At 34.4% G+C, this 12,814-nt stretch overlaps 1 protein-coding gene across 1 annotated transcript in view; it reads right to left on the reverse strand.

Moving 5' to 3' along the window:
* The window catches only part of LOC110030264 (alpha-(1,4)-fucosyltransferase), a 15,915-nt gene extending 3,831 nt beyond the window's left edge, over positions 1-12,084 (reverse strand). Inside the window, exon 1 of the mRNA XM_020732893.1 lies at positions 11,560-12,084. Coding sequence (XP_020588552.1) covers positions 11,560-12,069 — 510 coding nt within the window. The 5' untranslated portion in view covers positions 12,070-12,084. The remainder of the gene's footprint in view (positions 1-11,559) is intronic.
* Between the last annotated feature and the right edge of the window lie 730 nt (positions 12,085-12,814).

Genomic DNA, 12,814 nt, shown 5'->3' on the forward strand with positions numbered 1-12,814 from the left:
AAAGTGATAGAAAAGAGTGAAGGATAAAAGGATAAACAGAGTAGTAGTAAAGATTAGAGGACAAGATGGACTAAAAGTTTGAACTTTTAGTTTGAATGAGGCAATACCACACAAAGATGACTTGCAATTATCTGATTGACTACCCCATCAATAATAAAGTGTTCACCCACACAAAGAAATCTATGAAAAAAACTTAACAATCTAACATTTTTCTTTGTTTGGTGATATTCACATAAGCTACAGTTGATTAGCATCTCAAAATGTTATGACAATTTGTTTTGGCATAAGTATTTGTAACCAATTTCAATTCAATTAAGTAATGTCTATTTGTTTGACAAAAACATGCTTCAGGGAAACTAAATTTCTTGTTTAGGTTGTAGTGAGTTTAGCATAACTCAAGATATTTTCATATCGTAATAACAAAATCATAATTGCATATCCTAATTAATCAAGCTGAATTAATATCCCATCTAGTAAGTTAGAGATGAGTTTATAAAATTATTTAATGTATGAATAAAAAGAATAACTTAATCATCTTAAAATTCAATTAGCCGAATTAGTTGTATTAATCTATTATTTAATAACTCTAAGGCAAATTAAAATCAATTTTTATCCCACATAGTAATTAAAGAATAACTAGCCTAATTAATCAAATTGATTTAACATCGTACACGTTAATTGAAAATACTTAATCAGACTAGTTGATGTTTCATTGATATATAAGTAATTAGCATATTTCAATATCCTAAAATAATAATTAATAATCATGCTATTAACAATTGATTATCCAGATTGATCTATTAATTTAAATATGATTAAATATGAAAATACATAATCCTAATTTTAAACTGTCTTATTAATCTGAAGTAACTTTAACTCATTAGACTATTTATAGTCAATTGATTATTTAGCGTAAATAATCGACGGTCAATTGACTTGTATCCTAATTAATTTTACTAAGATCAACCTATGGCATTAGAATGATATATTGCCAAATTTACCTTATTAGGTAAATCCATAATTTAACCTAGTTATTATAATTTGTCTTAATATTTCCTAACAACTGTAACTCATTATATTTAATACTCATTTGATTATTTAGCATAAATAACTGATCGTTAAATGACTTATTAGTCTAACATATTTTACTAAACCAACCTATGGCATTAGAATGATGTGGTGTCATAATCATTCTACCAAGCTCTAATTAGCGAAAACAATCTCGTCTTGGTTATTGCTAAAAAAACTTTATACCATCGCAATAATATTACCGTGTCCAAAGGAAAAAAAATAAAGGTAACTTCCAAGCCAACACAATAAGAATTCTCCTCATTTCACAACTTAGAGATCCTGAGTTCCAAACCAGAACCAACTTCCAACCATCACATGTCAAACAAACACTTTACTAAAAATAGAAATCTACTTCCGAATATTTACAACAAATTGGCCTTCATAGTGGTTGCATCTCTTGTACTTTTGTCTGTTTATTAGAAGAAGGCTCGCATTACGTTTCATGATAAAAGAGTTAGTATAACATGTCTATTAGAATTTAGAACTTTTTTACAGAATATCACCAAGCAATATTTACTGCAGAATAAGAATTTTATCATCAAAATTAATTGAAATTTTTTCGAATTTTAGGAATATTTATTACTATCTTCTACTTTAATATTTTATGTATTTAGAATATAAAATTAGTTTTATGTTATAATTCTTGTTTTTTTCTTTTATCATGGGGAGTTATGGCGTTTACGTCTTTCCTATTGTGATTGTCATCCACCTCTATTTATCTTTTAATCGTTTTGTAAGAAATTCAAGAGGAATAATAATTTTTCCTTCTCTAAAAATCACATGCTCTCAAAGCCACCGAAAGTGCCCTAACCTGTGTCAAGGTTGAAGCCGCTTACCCCGTTCGTTATGCTTCGTCTTAGAGTATGAGAGCTTGCGTTCGAAGCATGTCGATCCTGCATCATCTGTGTGTTCTGTTGTTGCGAGTGGTTTGCCTTGCTCCAATTCTATCGTTATCAGTAAAAATGCAAGGATCCACATGTGTGAAACTTCTTCGGCTGCTCTAGAACTGCGTTGTAGCTTCTTTCGACGCTTTATTGTATCTCCTTTGAAGACACTGCCTAGATCTGGGTTTTTCCATCTCGACAGTAAAGTTGAACTTGTGCAAGGAAGTAAACAAATAGCGACATCTAGGAGCTTCATGCCATTCTTCATTGAAAATAGGGATCGAGATTGCATCATAAGGAGTTATGTGCCACTTACGCAGGAAAGTGAACACATTCCAGCATACAGACGTTCCACACCCTTCTTGCTCAGAAACAGAGATCGGGATCGTAGCGTAAAGGAGTTCCGCAAGCTTGTGCGATCGGGATGGCAGTGACTTTCAGATTCCAAGGATGTCTTCCAAATCAGCAATGATAACTGGAGTTCCAAAAAACTCTGTCACATCAACAGGTTCCAGTCATTCTAAAACTACATCTCCTTATCCCACATCCGTATCAACTTAGTTTTATCCCCATAGCTTACCATCGTATCTCACAATGATAAAACTTAACAAGCACAACTACCTTGAGTGGGCTCAATCCATAAAATTGGATATTGACAAGAGAGGAAAAATTAAGTATTTAACTGATAAATTTCAAAACTACTACTGGTGATCTGAATTAGAAAAAATGACAATCCAAAAATTCTTTGAGTATGATATAGCTCATCAAATCCATGGAACCTACCAAAGGAAAGCCACATCTACTCCTTCCCAAAACCATATGGCCACTTCTTTTTTAAGTTATTTCTAATTTTTCTAATTCTTGGATAAGAGAATCTGGTGTAATTGATTATAGAACGAGATTTTCTAAAATATTTTCTTATTAAAGATCTTGTGCAAATAATAAAAAGGACAAAATTTTTGATGATTCCCTCTTAGTAATTACCGTGATAAAAGCTGTCAAACTCTCATCATTCTTAACCCTTCGTGATGTTCAATTTTCTAATATATCGTGTAACTTTTTATACATCAGTAAAATTACTGTTGATCATCAATAACAAACTAACTACTATCATTTTTGCTAAGAATTTCTGGAATTAATCACAGGGAGGATGATGGAAAGTGCAGGAAAAGATGAACTCTATTATTTTGAAGATGAACATGTCTTGAATAGACAATATCAAAGTACGGGCTTTAATTCTGTTTTTATTTCCAAAGATAATGAAATTATGTTATGGAACTATAGGTTGGGTCATCTCAGTTTTCATTATCTAAAAGACTTGTTTCCCAAAATATTACAGAATAAAGATATGTCATTGTTTTAATGTGAAGTGTGTCAGTTTACTAAGCACAACCATGGATCATTTTCTCCACAAATATACAAATCCTGTACAGCTTTGATTCACATTGATATATGGGCCTTTATAAAACTCTTACACACAGGGAAAAAGTGATTTGTGACTTTCACTGATGATCATAATATATTATGTTGGATTTATTTAATGAAAGAATAATTTAAAGTAGATAAAATTTTAAAAAAAATTTATAGTATAGTACATACCTAATTTCAAATAAATATTAAAATATTACAGAGTGATAATAGCCGAGGATATTTCAAAAACACTTTAGGCCAATTCTTATTTGAAAAAGAAACGATTCATTAATGCTCTTTTGTTGACATTTCTCAACAAAATGTGTTGGCAGAAAGAAAAACAAGCATTATTGGAGGTAGCTGAGATTTTGCAATTTATCAATTCAGTATCTACATATCTTTGAGGAAAAACTGTTATTACTGCAACATTTCTCATAAACTAAACACCCAATAAAATTTAAAACTTTGAAACACTTTTTGATGTTTTCAAATAGTTTTTTCAAAAAAAAATCAGTTTTTTGCTACTATACCGCAAAAAATATTTGGGTGTATTGCCTTTGTTCACACTCATAATCAAGAAAAGCTTAAATCCCGAGCCAAAAAATGAGTTTTGGTTATGATCTTACCCCAAAAGGGTATAAATATTTTGATCCCAAATTGGAAAAAAAAAATTTTACAATGGTTTTTTTTTTCCATCTCACCTTAAAGGGGAAGAACAAAATAAAAATGTGCCTTCTAAGTTTCAAGGTTTTCTTCAAACCAAAGACTCCCAAAATATTATGTCCCCTATCTTGATTGTTCAACTTGAAAATTCAAATGATTTTATATCAGGGGAGAGTTCGTCGCATCTTTTAAATATTGAAATTTCTACAGTGCTATCTCACGATGTTCACAACAATACAGAAACATGAAAAAAATAACAATAGTGGTACTATTTGATTGTGTCTACTCGTGGCAAAAGACAACTTAAGAAATGAGTCCACGAATTCTTTCAACCCCCAAAATCTGCAAGCCCAGATAACATCCTTATTAATCCTTTACCTCATGCTCAGTCCACTTTGTCTTCAAATTATGAGCCTAGTTTAAATCTCGAGTATAATGTGTCTAGCACTGAATATTCATCATGTTATTATGTGTCATATGATCACCTCTCACCCACCTCGTACTTTTACCTCACAATTATTGTATATGGAAATTCCTATAGCTGTGCGCGATGCTCTAAAAGTTTCGAAGTGGAAGGAAGCTGTTTTTGAGGAGACAAAAACTCTTAAAAAAATGAAACATGAGAATTGGTTGATATGCCTAAAGGAAAGATAACTGTCAGATGCAAATAGGCGTTTACAATCATGTAAGCTTCTGATGGTTCTTTAAAATGACACAAGGACGGACTGGTTGCTAAGAGGCTTACTCAGACATACGACATTGATTATCTTGAGATATTTGATCAAGTTGCAAAATTAAACCCAATAAGGGTACTTCTATCACTTGCAGTTAATCTTGACTAGTCCTTAAAATAGTTGGATATAAAGAATGTCTTCCTCAATGGAGACTTGGAGGAAAAAGTGTATATGGATGCACTTCTCGGATTAAGTGAAAAGTTTGACACAAAGGTTTGTAGACTCAAAAAAATCCCTATATGGGTTGAAGCAATCACCGACAGCGTGGTTTGATAAATTTACACTATTTACTAAAAGTCAATGATATACTCAAGGGCAAGGAGATTATATAATGTCTTCAGGCATTCCAAGGATGGAAAGATATCCATTCTGATGTGCATGCGGACAATATAATTATCACCAGAGACGACGTATATGAAATGAATCGGTTGAAGACTTCTCTCATCAATTTTTTAGACCAAGACTTAGGGTCACTGAGGTGGTTGAAAGGAATTGTGGTTTCCTAACGGAAACCTGTCCTTGATCTTTTAAAAGTAACAAGGCTAAATTATTGTAGGCCTGCAGATACTCTAATTGATCCAAATCAAAAACTGAGAGATGAGAAGGAGAGTGACTCAATTAATACAGCCTCATATCAAAAGTTGATGAGAGAGTTGATATGCATGTCACATACACGAACAAATATTGTCTTTGTTGTATATTGTGTAAGTCAATTTACGCATTTGCCCTATGAGAAAAACCATGAAGCAACTAATAGGATTCTAAGATGCCTAAAAAATACACCAGGCAAATGCTTACTCTTTCCAAAAATCATACAAATAAATATAGAGACATACAGTGATGCAGATTGGGTAGGCTCAATTGTTGATAGATGATTGATTTCTAGATATTGTAATTTGTCTGGGAAAATCTAGGGTGATAAGGAGTAGTGCTAAGGAAGAATTTCGGGCTATGGATAATAGAATATGTGAGATGTTATGACTGAAGAGAATTCTTAAAGAGCTACGAATTTCAATAAACATGCCAATGAAGTTGTACTATGGCAATAAAACTGTCATCAGTATTATAAAAAATCCAGTGTGGGTGATCACACAATATATGGAGATTGACCAACTTCATAAAAGAGAATATTGATTGTAGAGCTATTTACATGCATTTATCTCTATTAATCAACAAATTGCCGACATTTTAATCAAAGAGCTGTTCAGGCCTAGTTTTGAACTCCTTGTAAGCAAATTGGACATGAGGATATCTATGCTCCAACTTAAGGGGGGTGTTGGAACTTTTAGAAAATTTCTTTAGTTTCTTCTACTTTAGTATTTTCTATATTTAGAATATAAAACTATTAGTATATTAAAATTCTTGTTTCCTTCTTTTATCACTGATTTTATCTTTCCTAATGAGAGGATCATCCCTCAATATTTATCTTGTACTCCTTTCATGAGAAATTAAATAGGATTAATATTTTTTTATCTCCAAAAATCACAAAATTAACCAAAGTTCTAAAATGTTCTAAAATGGGTAGCAAACACTGCAATAAAACGTTGTTTCTAAAATAATTAAAATAGATCCATAAAAGGTGTCTTACAACTTATCTATGTTTGCCCCTTAAGTTTTAAATACATCACAAGAGCAAATCTAACTGCATTGTACCCATTCTATGGACTCTAAGAAGCATTAAACCAAATCTAAAGAATCCAGGCAAATAATTTATGAAACTCAAGTTGCCCATTTCACCTTTAGCAATCCAAGAGTTGATTATAATCTGATCTCTGCAAAATTTTCAAGCTATTTTAAGATATTGGAATATATAAAAATTCACATTGGCAAAATTTGTTAGAGATGACAACAAGCCATTCCCATCCATCAACATTCCCGCGAACACTAGCAACTTCTCAATCTTGATTATGTATATCCTAGAATCAGCATGTCGAGTTTCCCAGTTAGGTTATCCTGCCAACATGCCAGGTTACCCTAACAAGTAACAAGTTAACGAATTGATAATTTGATAAATTGATGAGATGCCGAGCACAAGTCCAGGATGAAAGGCAAGAAAACACACCAGGCTAACTAGACCATAGCGCTTCAACTAACTCAATCAGCAAGTTATGCTCGATAATTCTTCTATGGTAATCAAAGCACAAGAATAAAATTTTTTTGAGGCCATTCATCTGCTCGTCAAGAGACTCGTTTGCTTCATAGCCAAAGAGACTAGCTCAATAGAAAAGGACAACTCGCTCTGAAGATGATTTGCCCAATACTAGATCATCTCAAAAGAAAAGTGGAAGACAAAAAAGTGACCCGACAAGCATTATGGCGAATTGTTTTCTGGCACTATTAGAGATAATGTTAATTATAGTGTCAAAGACAAATTAAGATAAGATAAATAAATCAAAGATGCTTTGAAAACTGTGCAATAAGTCATTATTTGGTAATGTTTGAAAAAAAACAGTTATAAATAGAGGGATATCTATGTACAAGAGACTATATTTCTCGCTCTTTCTCCCACAAGGAATAAAAATTTCACTCACATCTGGCTCAGAATTCCCTTTATTCCAATCTTTCCTTGCAGTGTGAATCCACGGATAATTCATAATCCAACATTCTAAAAGATATAGTGAGTATGGAAAACATCACAAGTAAGAGAAATAGTTACACAAGAAAACAAAGCCAAACAACAAATAAAAGAAGTCCTTGGAAATTGGAGTAGGGCCAACCATAACTTTTTTTATCATTAAAATTGTATCATATCATCTATTTATTTTCAAAACTTTGGAACTCGTCCATACGAGATCACCATTAAAATTGAAAACTTTGTAACCATAACCAAAGAATAAGTAATTCATACTTAATTTTCTTGAAAGAAAATTTTCCTTCATTATTTTATAAAAACTATTATTAATACGTCATCAATAAATTTCATCATTTAGCATGAATCTCGAGCCGTGACACTAACTCAAGGCATTTTTATGAAAGAAACGCTCAAACTCAAATTAAAAATCATCCAGAACTCTGTTTTCAACAAACATATAGTCAAATTGACCAGCTTGAGAATACAGAAGCAATGACACCATATTGATCAAATCCGAGTAACATCAAATCTAGATCAATCAATATAATCACTTTTGAAAATTTTGAGTGGTTAATTGGTAAGACAAATTGATTCAAATCTGACAAGTTTAGAGTCAATTTAAGTGTCTCGATAAGATGAATCCAATGACCCCAAAATCACTCAATTCCGACGTCATTAGATCACTAAAATGTCCATAAGGTATTGTCTGATCAGAGGAATCTCTCCAACCCGTCCAATGGGGTCCTAAATTCCTTATTTGTAGGGAACCCCTCCTAGACACTATAAATAGATCATTACCCCTTCATGAATAGGGGAAGGGGAAGGAAGAACTGGACCTCGAGCTACAACTAGAGCGGGAGGAGATGAAATCCAGTGTGGTTCTAGACCGAAGACCCGACTAACACTTCTTGCTCCTATAGCCGTCGACCATTGTCAACCACCGTTTGTCGGTCCCCGTCAACCACTGTCGACTACCCCTTGCTCTTTGGAATGAAGCCCCTTGCGGAGTTATGAAGTAAGTTGTGGAGTAACAAAGCACCTTATGGAGTAATGTATCATCCTGAATGCGGTGCAATAATGCACCCCGAATATAGTGCAATGACGCATCCTCTGTGGCCTACAAACACTATTGCAGGTCCCAACTGCAGTTGTTGTAGCCAACCAATGCTTCTAAAACAACCGCCTATATCGTACATGACCAACTACTACCACGGTTTTCAAATATGAACTCTACGAGAAGATGACATTACAACCACTGTTTACAACATTCATGGTAGACAACTGTCTTCATATCAATCGACTATGGCTTTGGTGACCTATTACGACTATTATTATTAAACTACAATTGTACATCAATATTCTAATTTCATCTTCTCTAACGTAGTAGCGAAGTAGGCCAGTGTACTCAATATTATATAGTGGATTATTTTAAATGCGCTAGACGGTGGTAATTATTCCTCTTTCCAAGGTATTTCACATAAAAATCAAGGTGTTTCCTTCTGGTTACTCTTCTTTTATCTGTGCATGTTGGATTCTCATACTATGTTGACATGATAATTTATTACTATACCACCGCCGACCAGCCAACAAGCATGAATTATATTGGCATACAAACATAAGTCAAATCACTATTACCAAAAAGAATGTTGAAAGGTCCCAAGTAAAAAACCTTGTAGGAAGAGCTCAAGAAGTTCGCAAGAAAAAACTTGCAAGAGAGCCGGAGACCTCGGGAGAATAACAATCATCACATAGCAAAGTTTCCTATTCTATCTCTCTCTTAAAAAATAACTAAGGGAAGAAAATATCTAAAAAATACTTTGAGGGAACTTGTTAGCATCCGACTTTATATCTTTTACAAAAAAATTTAACAATACTTCTATAAAATTTTCTCATGTTGAAGGAGAGTTCTAGAAAACAGTTGTAGAAATAACATCATTGTTGGAGACATTTGGGGAATCACCTAGGTGAGTTGCCTCAAAAAGTGCCCCATTTCATCATATGACAATTCGCCAAAGAACTAGGTTATTATTAATCATAAATTCTCTAAGTTTATCTACAATTTAAAATTATGTTTAAGGACCAATAAAGGAACAACAAAGATCTAACGAGAGGAAATGAAGTTCAAATCAAGCCGGCCCACCTCAAGCAGAACAAGACAATCATAAATATGAAAAAGAGAATCCTTCAAAGCTCCTCTTCTTATCTTTAGCTTATCATATTTAGATTTTTGGTTAACCCGTGTTTATATTTTTGGTTAACTCCGTGTAACTAAATTACATCTCATCTCATTTATAACTCGAGAAACTCACTCCTTATAGTCAAGATTGCTTAGAAAGAAAGGAAAATAGCATAACCTTGAGATCCCACCAGCCTAATAGCCGAACACTATGGACGGTTTTGAAGAAACTCTTTACCAAATATGACTCGACTAAATCAGAGTGAAGATAGTTAACCTGATAATTGAAGATGACAAGATCTCGGCCTGTTAAGTTGAAAAGTTATAGCTACCACTCCCTATAGAAGAGCAACAACACTAGGTGAAAGGATGGTATGAACTTAATGAGATTATCTAGATTTATTTATAATTGAGTTACATAACAAAAAAAGTCAATCTAGACTATAAAGGAGATAAAAGCTCTTATGAAAAAATGAAGTTTATTGACAAAGCTCAAGAAACTAAAGATGCGAGTTTACTATCAAGTCAAATAAACAAAAAACTGAATACAAAATAGATAACAATAAAGTTGTACTGACAAGTTACAAGACTACTCTCTGAAGGTGACCCAAATAGCCCCATCCTATAGGTTTAGCGAAAGTGCCCCTAGAATGACTCCCTTTAGGAGAGCAAAGAGACTACATGCACATGATCAGGTAATACTTAGCAAAATCCATCTCTCATATTTTACTCAAAGGATACTACTTTTTCCAAACAAAGGATACCAACCAACGAACTCATAGTTAAAAAAAATTCTCATAAAACAAGCTCTGTCATGAATTAACTCACCCATGAGATCTCTACAATCCTCGCAACTTTATACAATGAAAATCTTTTTTGACGAAATAGGATATTACTAAAAAGAATGACTCTAATTTCTTTTATGTCGACTGACCACAAAATTATGTCGATTACAAAAATTTCAAACTATTCTTATAGAGATGAGCAAGGGAAGAGTCTCATGATGAGGTGGTGAATGAATTTTTCTCATTCTCTTACCCTTTTGGTGGTTGTCTTCCAAAATACAAGAAAACTATGAAACTAAATGTATATCCTTAAGTTGGCTTGTCGAGTTGCTCTATCAAGTTACTCCGCTAACCTATCCAATTACTCTACCAAGTTGATGAGTTGGCAAGTTATCAAGTTTGAGTTGACAGACTGCTAAGCAGTAACGGTCAAGTTGATGCGTTATCGAACACGAGTCCAAGATGAAAGGGAAAACAACTTACTAGGCCAACTAGATCTTACCAATTTAACTAACTAATCATTGTGTTATGCACAATAATTTGTCTATGATGATCAACACATAAGAGTGAAACTTGGTTGAGATCACTCAACTGTCTGCCAAGGGACTTGATTTGCCTCACAACTAAAAAGACACTCATTGGAGAAGGATGAGTTGCTCTGAGAACAAATTGGCGGATTATGAATCAGCTGAAAAACTGAGTGGGCAGATAAAGTTGTGACCAGACAAGCGATATAGGAAATAGTTAACAAAATATGACATTATCAGGAATAAATATTAACTATAATGTCAAAGCTAGATGAAGACAAACAAGAATAAATCAAAGATCTTTTGGGGTCGATGTGTAATGAGTAGTTAATTTGTAATATATGAAAAGATCCTCTATAAATAGAAGGATATCTACATAAAAGGAACCTTTCTTTCCTAGCTTTCTCCCGCCAAGAATTTTTTTTTTCTCTCATCTGGCTCAGAACCCCATTTGTTTCATTTTTTCCTTATGGTGTGAATCCACAGCCAATTCTGGATCCAACAGCTGCTACAAAATTCTATAGACTAGTCCCATGGTCTTACTGGCAAGTAATATTATATTTTTCCAGAAGGAAAGAGCGCTACAAAACAGCTGAGCAGATTCCAGTAAGTTTTCCAAACATCTAAACAAATCAGATAGTCCATTAAGATATATTTGCATTGCACAAAAGCTTATTATAGTAAACAAATAAAGAAGAAAAGAAAATGAAAAGCTTAAGATCAATACCAAATCTTACCCTTGTCGGAGGTATAACGTTTTCAAAAAGCAATGCATCAGGCTTATCCGCCATCACTGGAGATTTCGTCCAGAGACAGCTCAACCCACATCGACACGAATAGAGATTATCCAAATTATCTGGGATCCAAGTCCACCCTTGTACCAGCACACTAACGTGCGCGGGACTCAACCCCCCGCAATCCACTCTTCCGCCGGAATCCTGCACGGCTGATGGGTTCGGCGCCCATCCCTTGTGATGCTCCATGAACAACGCGCATCCGACCTCCGCGTCCCATCTCGCAAAAGCAGACCTTAAGTCCGAGAATGCCTCTTTAGCCCTCGAATTAAGACGAGAAGACGAAAAAGGTGGAGTGGAGGGGATCGACGATATTGATGATGTGGAGGAGGGGATCTTGGTTGAAAGGGGAGAAGAAAGAGTGGGGAATTCGAGGAACCGGGAGAGGAAGAGCAGGGCGACGGCGAAGGCAATCATAGGTGCGACGAAGCTGATGGGCTTCGATGGAACCATAGAACTGACCGATGAGGGAAATCAGGAGAATTCACATTTTCTAGTGGGATTCTACAGAGGGAGAAGATCGCTATGATTTGAAGAGATGGAACAATCACAGATGTTGTAGGTGGCGGTTAGACCGAAGTATGGGTTGGAGAGGAGGGGGAAAGAAGACGACTTGACCGGGAGAAGCCAAAGACGGCGTTGCGGGCAACGGGTTCAAGCAAGCGCCGACGTATTCAGGAAATTTGACCCTTTCTGGGAGCGGAAATATCTCTCGATCAATTTATTCTTCGAGGCAACCATATGAAGGACAAGTCTCGCACGCAAATAGGAAAAACCTTGCGATATTAGCCCCTATAACTTTCTTAACTTTCTCCTTGACTTATTTTGTAACCTCTTCGTATATGATAACAGAAGCGTGAAATTTATTTTAAGGTATAGATAAGTTATAAAAAATTATAGGGAGGTTATAAGAGGTTATACCGTGGATGTAACCCTCTTGTACCCTCGGTATAACCCCATATCATACGTTGCGTACTTCTATTGCACGCAAATTTTTTCCCGCAAATAGTGGTGTAAAGGATGTTAGCTCTTGTCTCGTTTATATTTCGAGCTCAAAAAGTGTGTTCTTATTCGACTCGTTTGCTTAACGAGCCGAACACAAGCTGTTCACGAACAAAAAATCCTTTTAAAAACCCTAATCATATAGTCATAAAATAATAAAGATTTGAGCAAGATCTAAAAATTATTATTTATATTA

This window comes from Phalaenopsis equestris, unplaced genomic scaffold (assembly GCF_001263595.1).
Source record: "Phalaenopsis equestris unplaced genomic scaffold, ASM126359v1 Scaffold000691, whole genome shotgun sequence".
Lineage (NCBI taxonomy): Eukaryota > Viridiplantae > Streptophyta > Magnoliopsida > Asparagales > Orchidaceae > Phalaenopsis > Phalaenopsis equestris.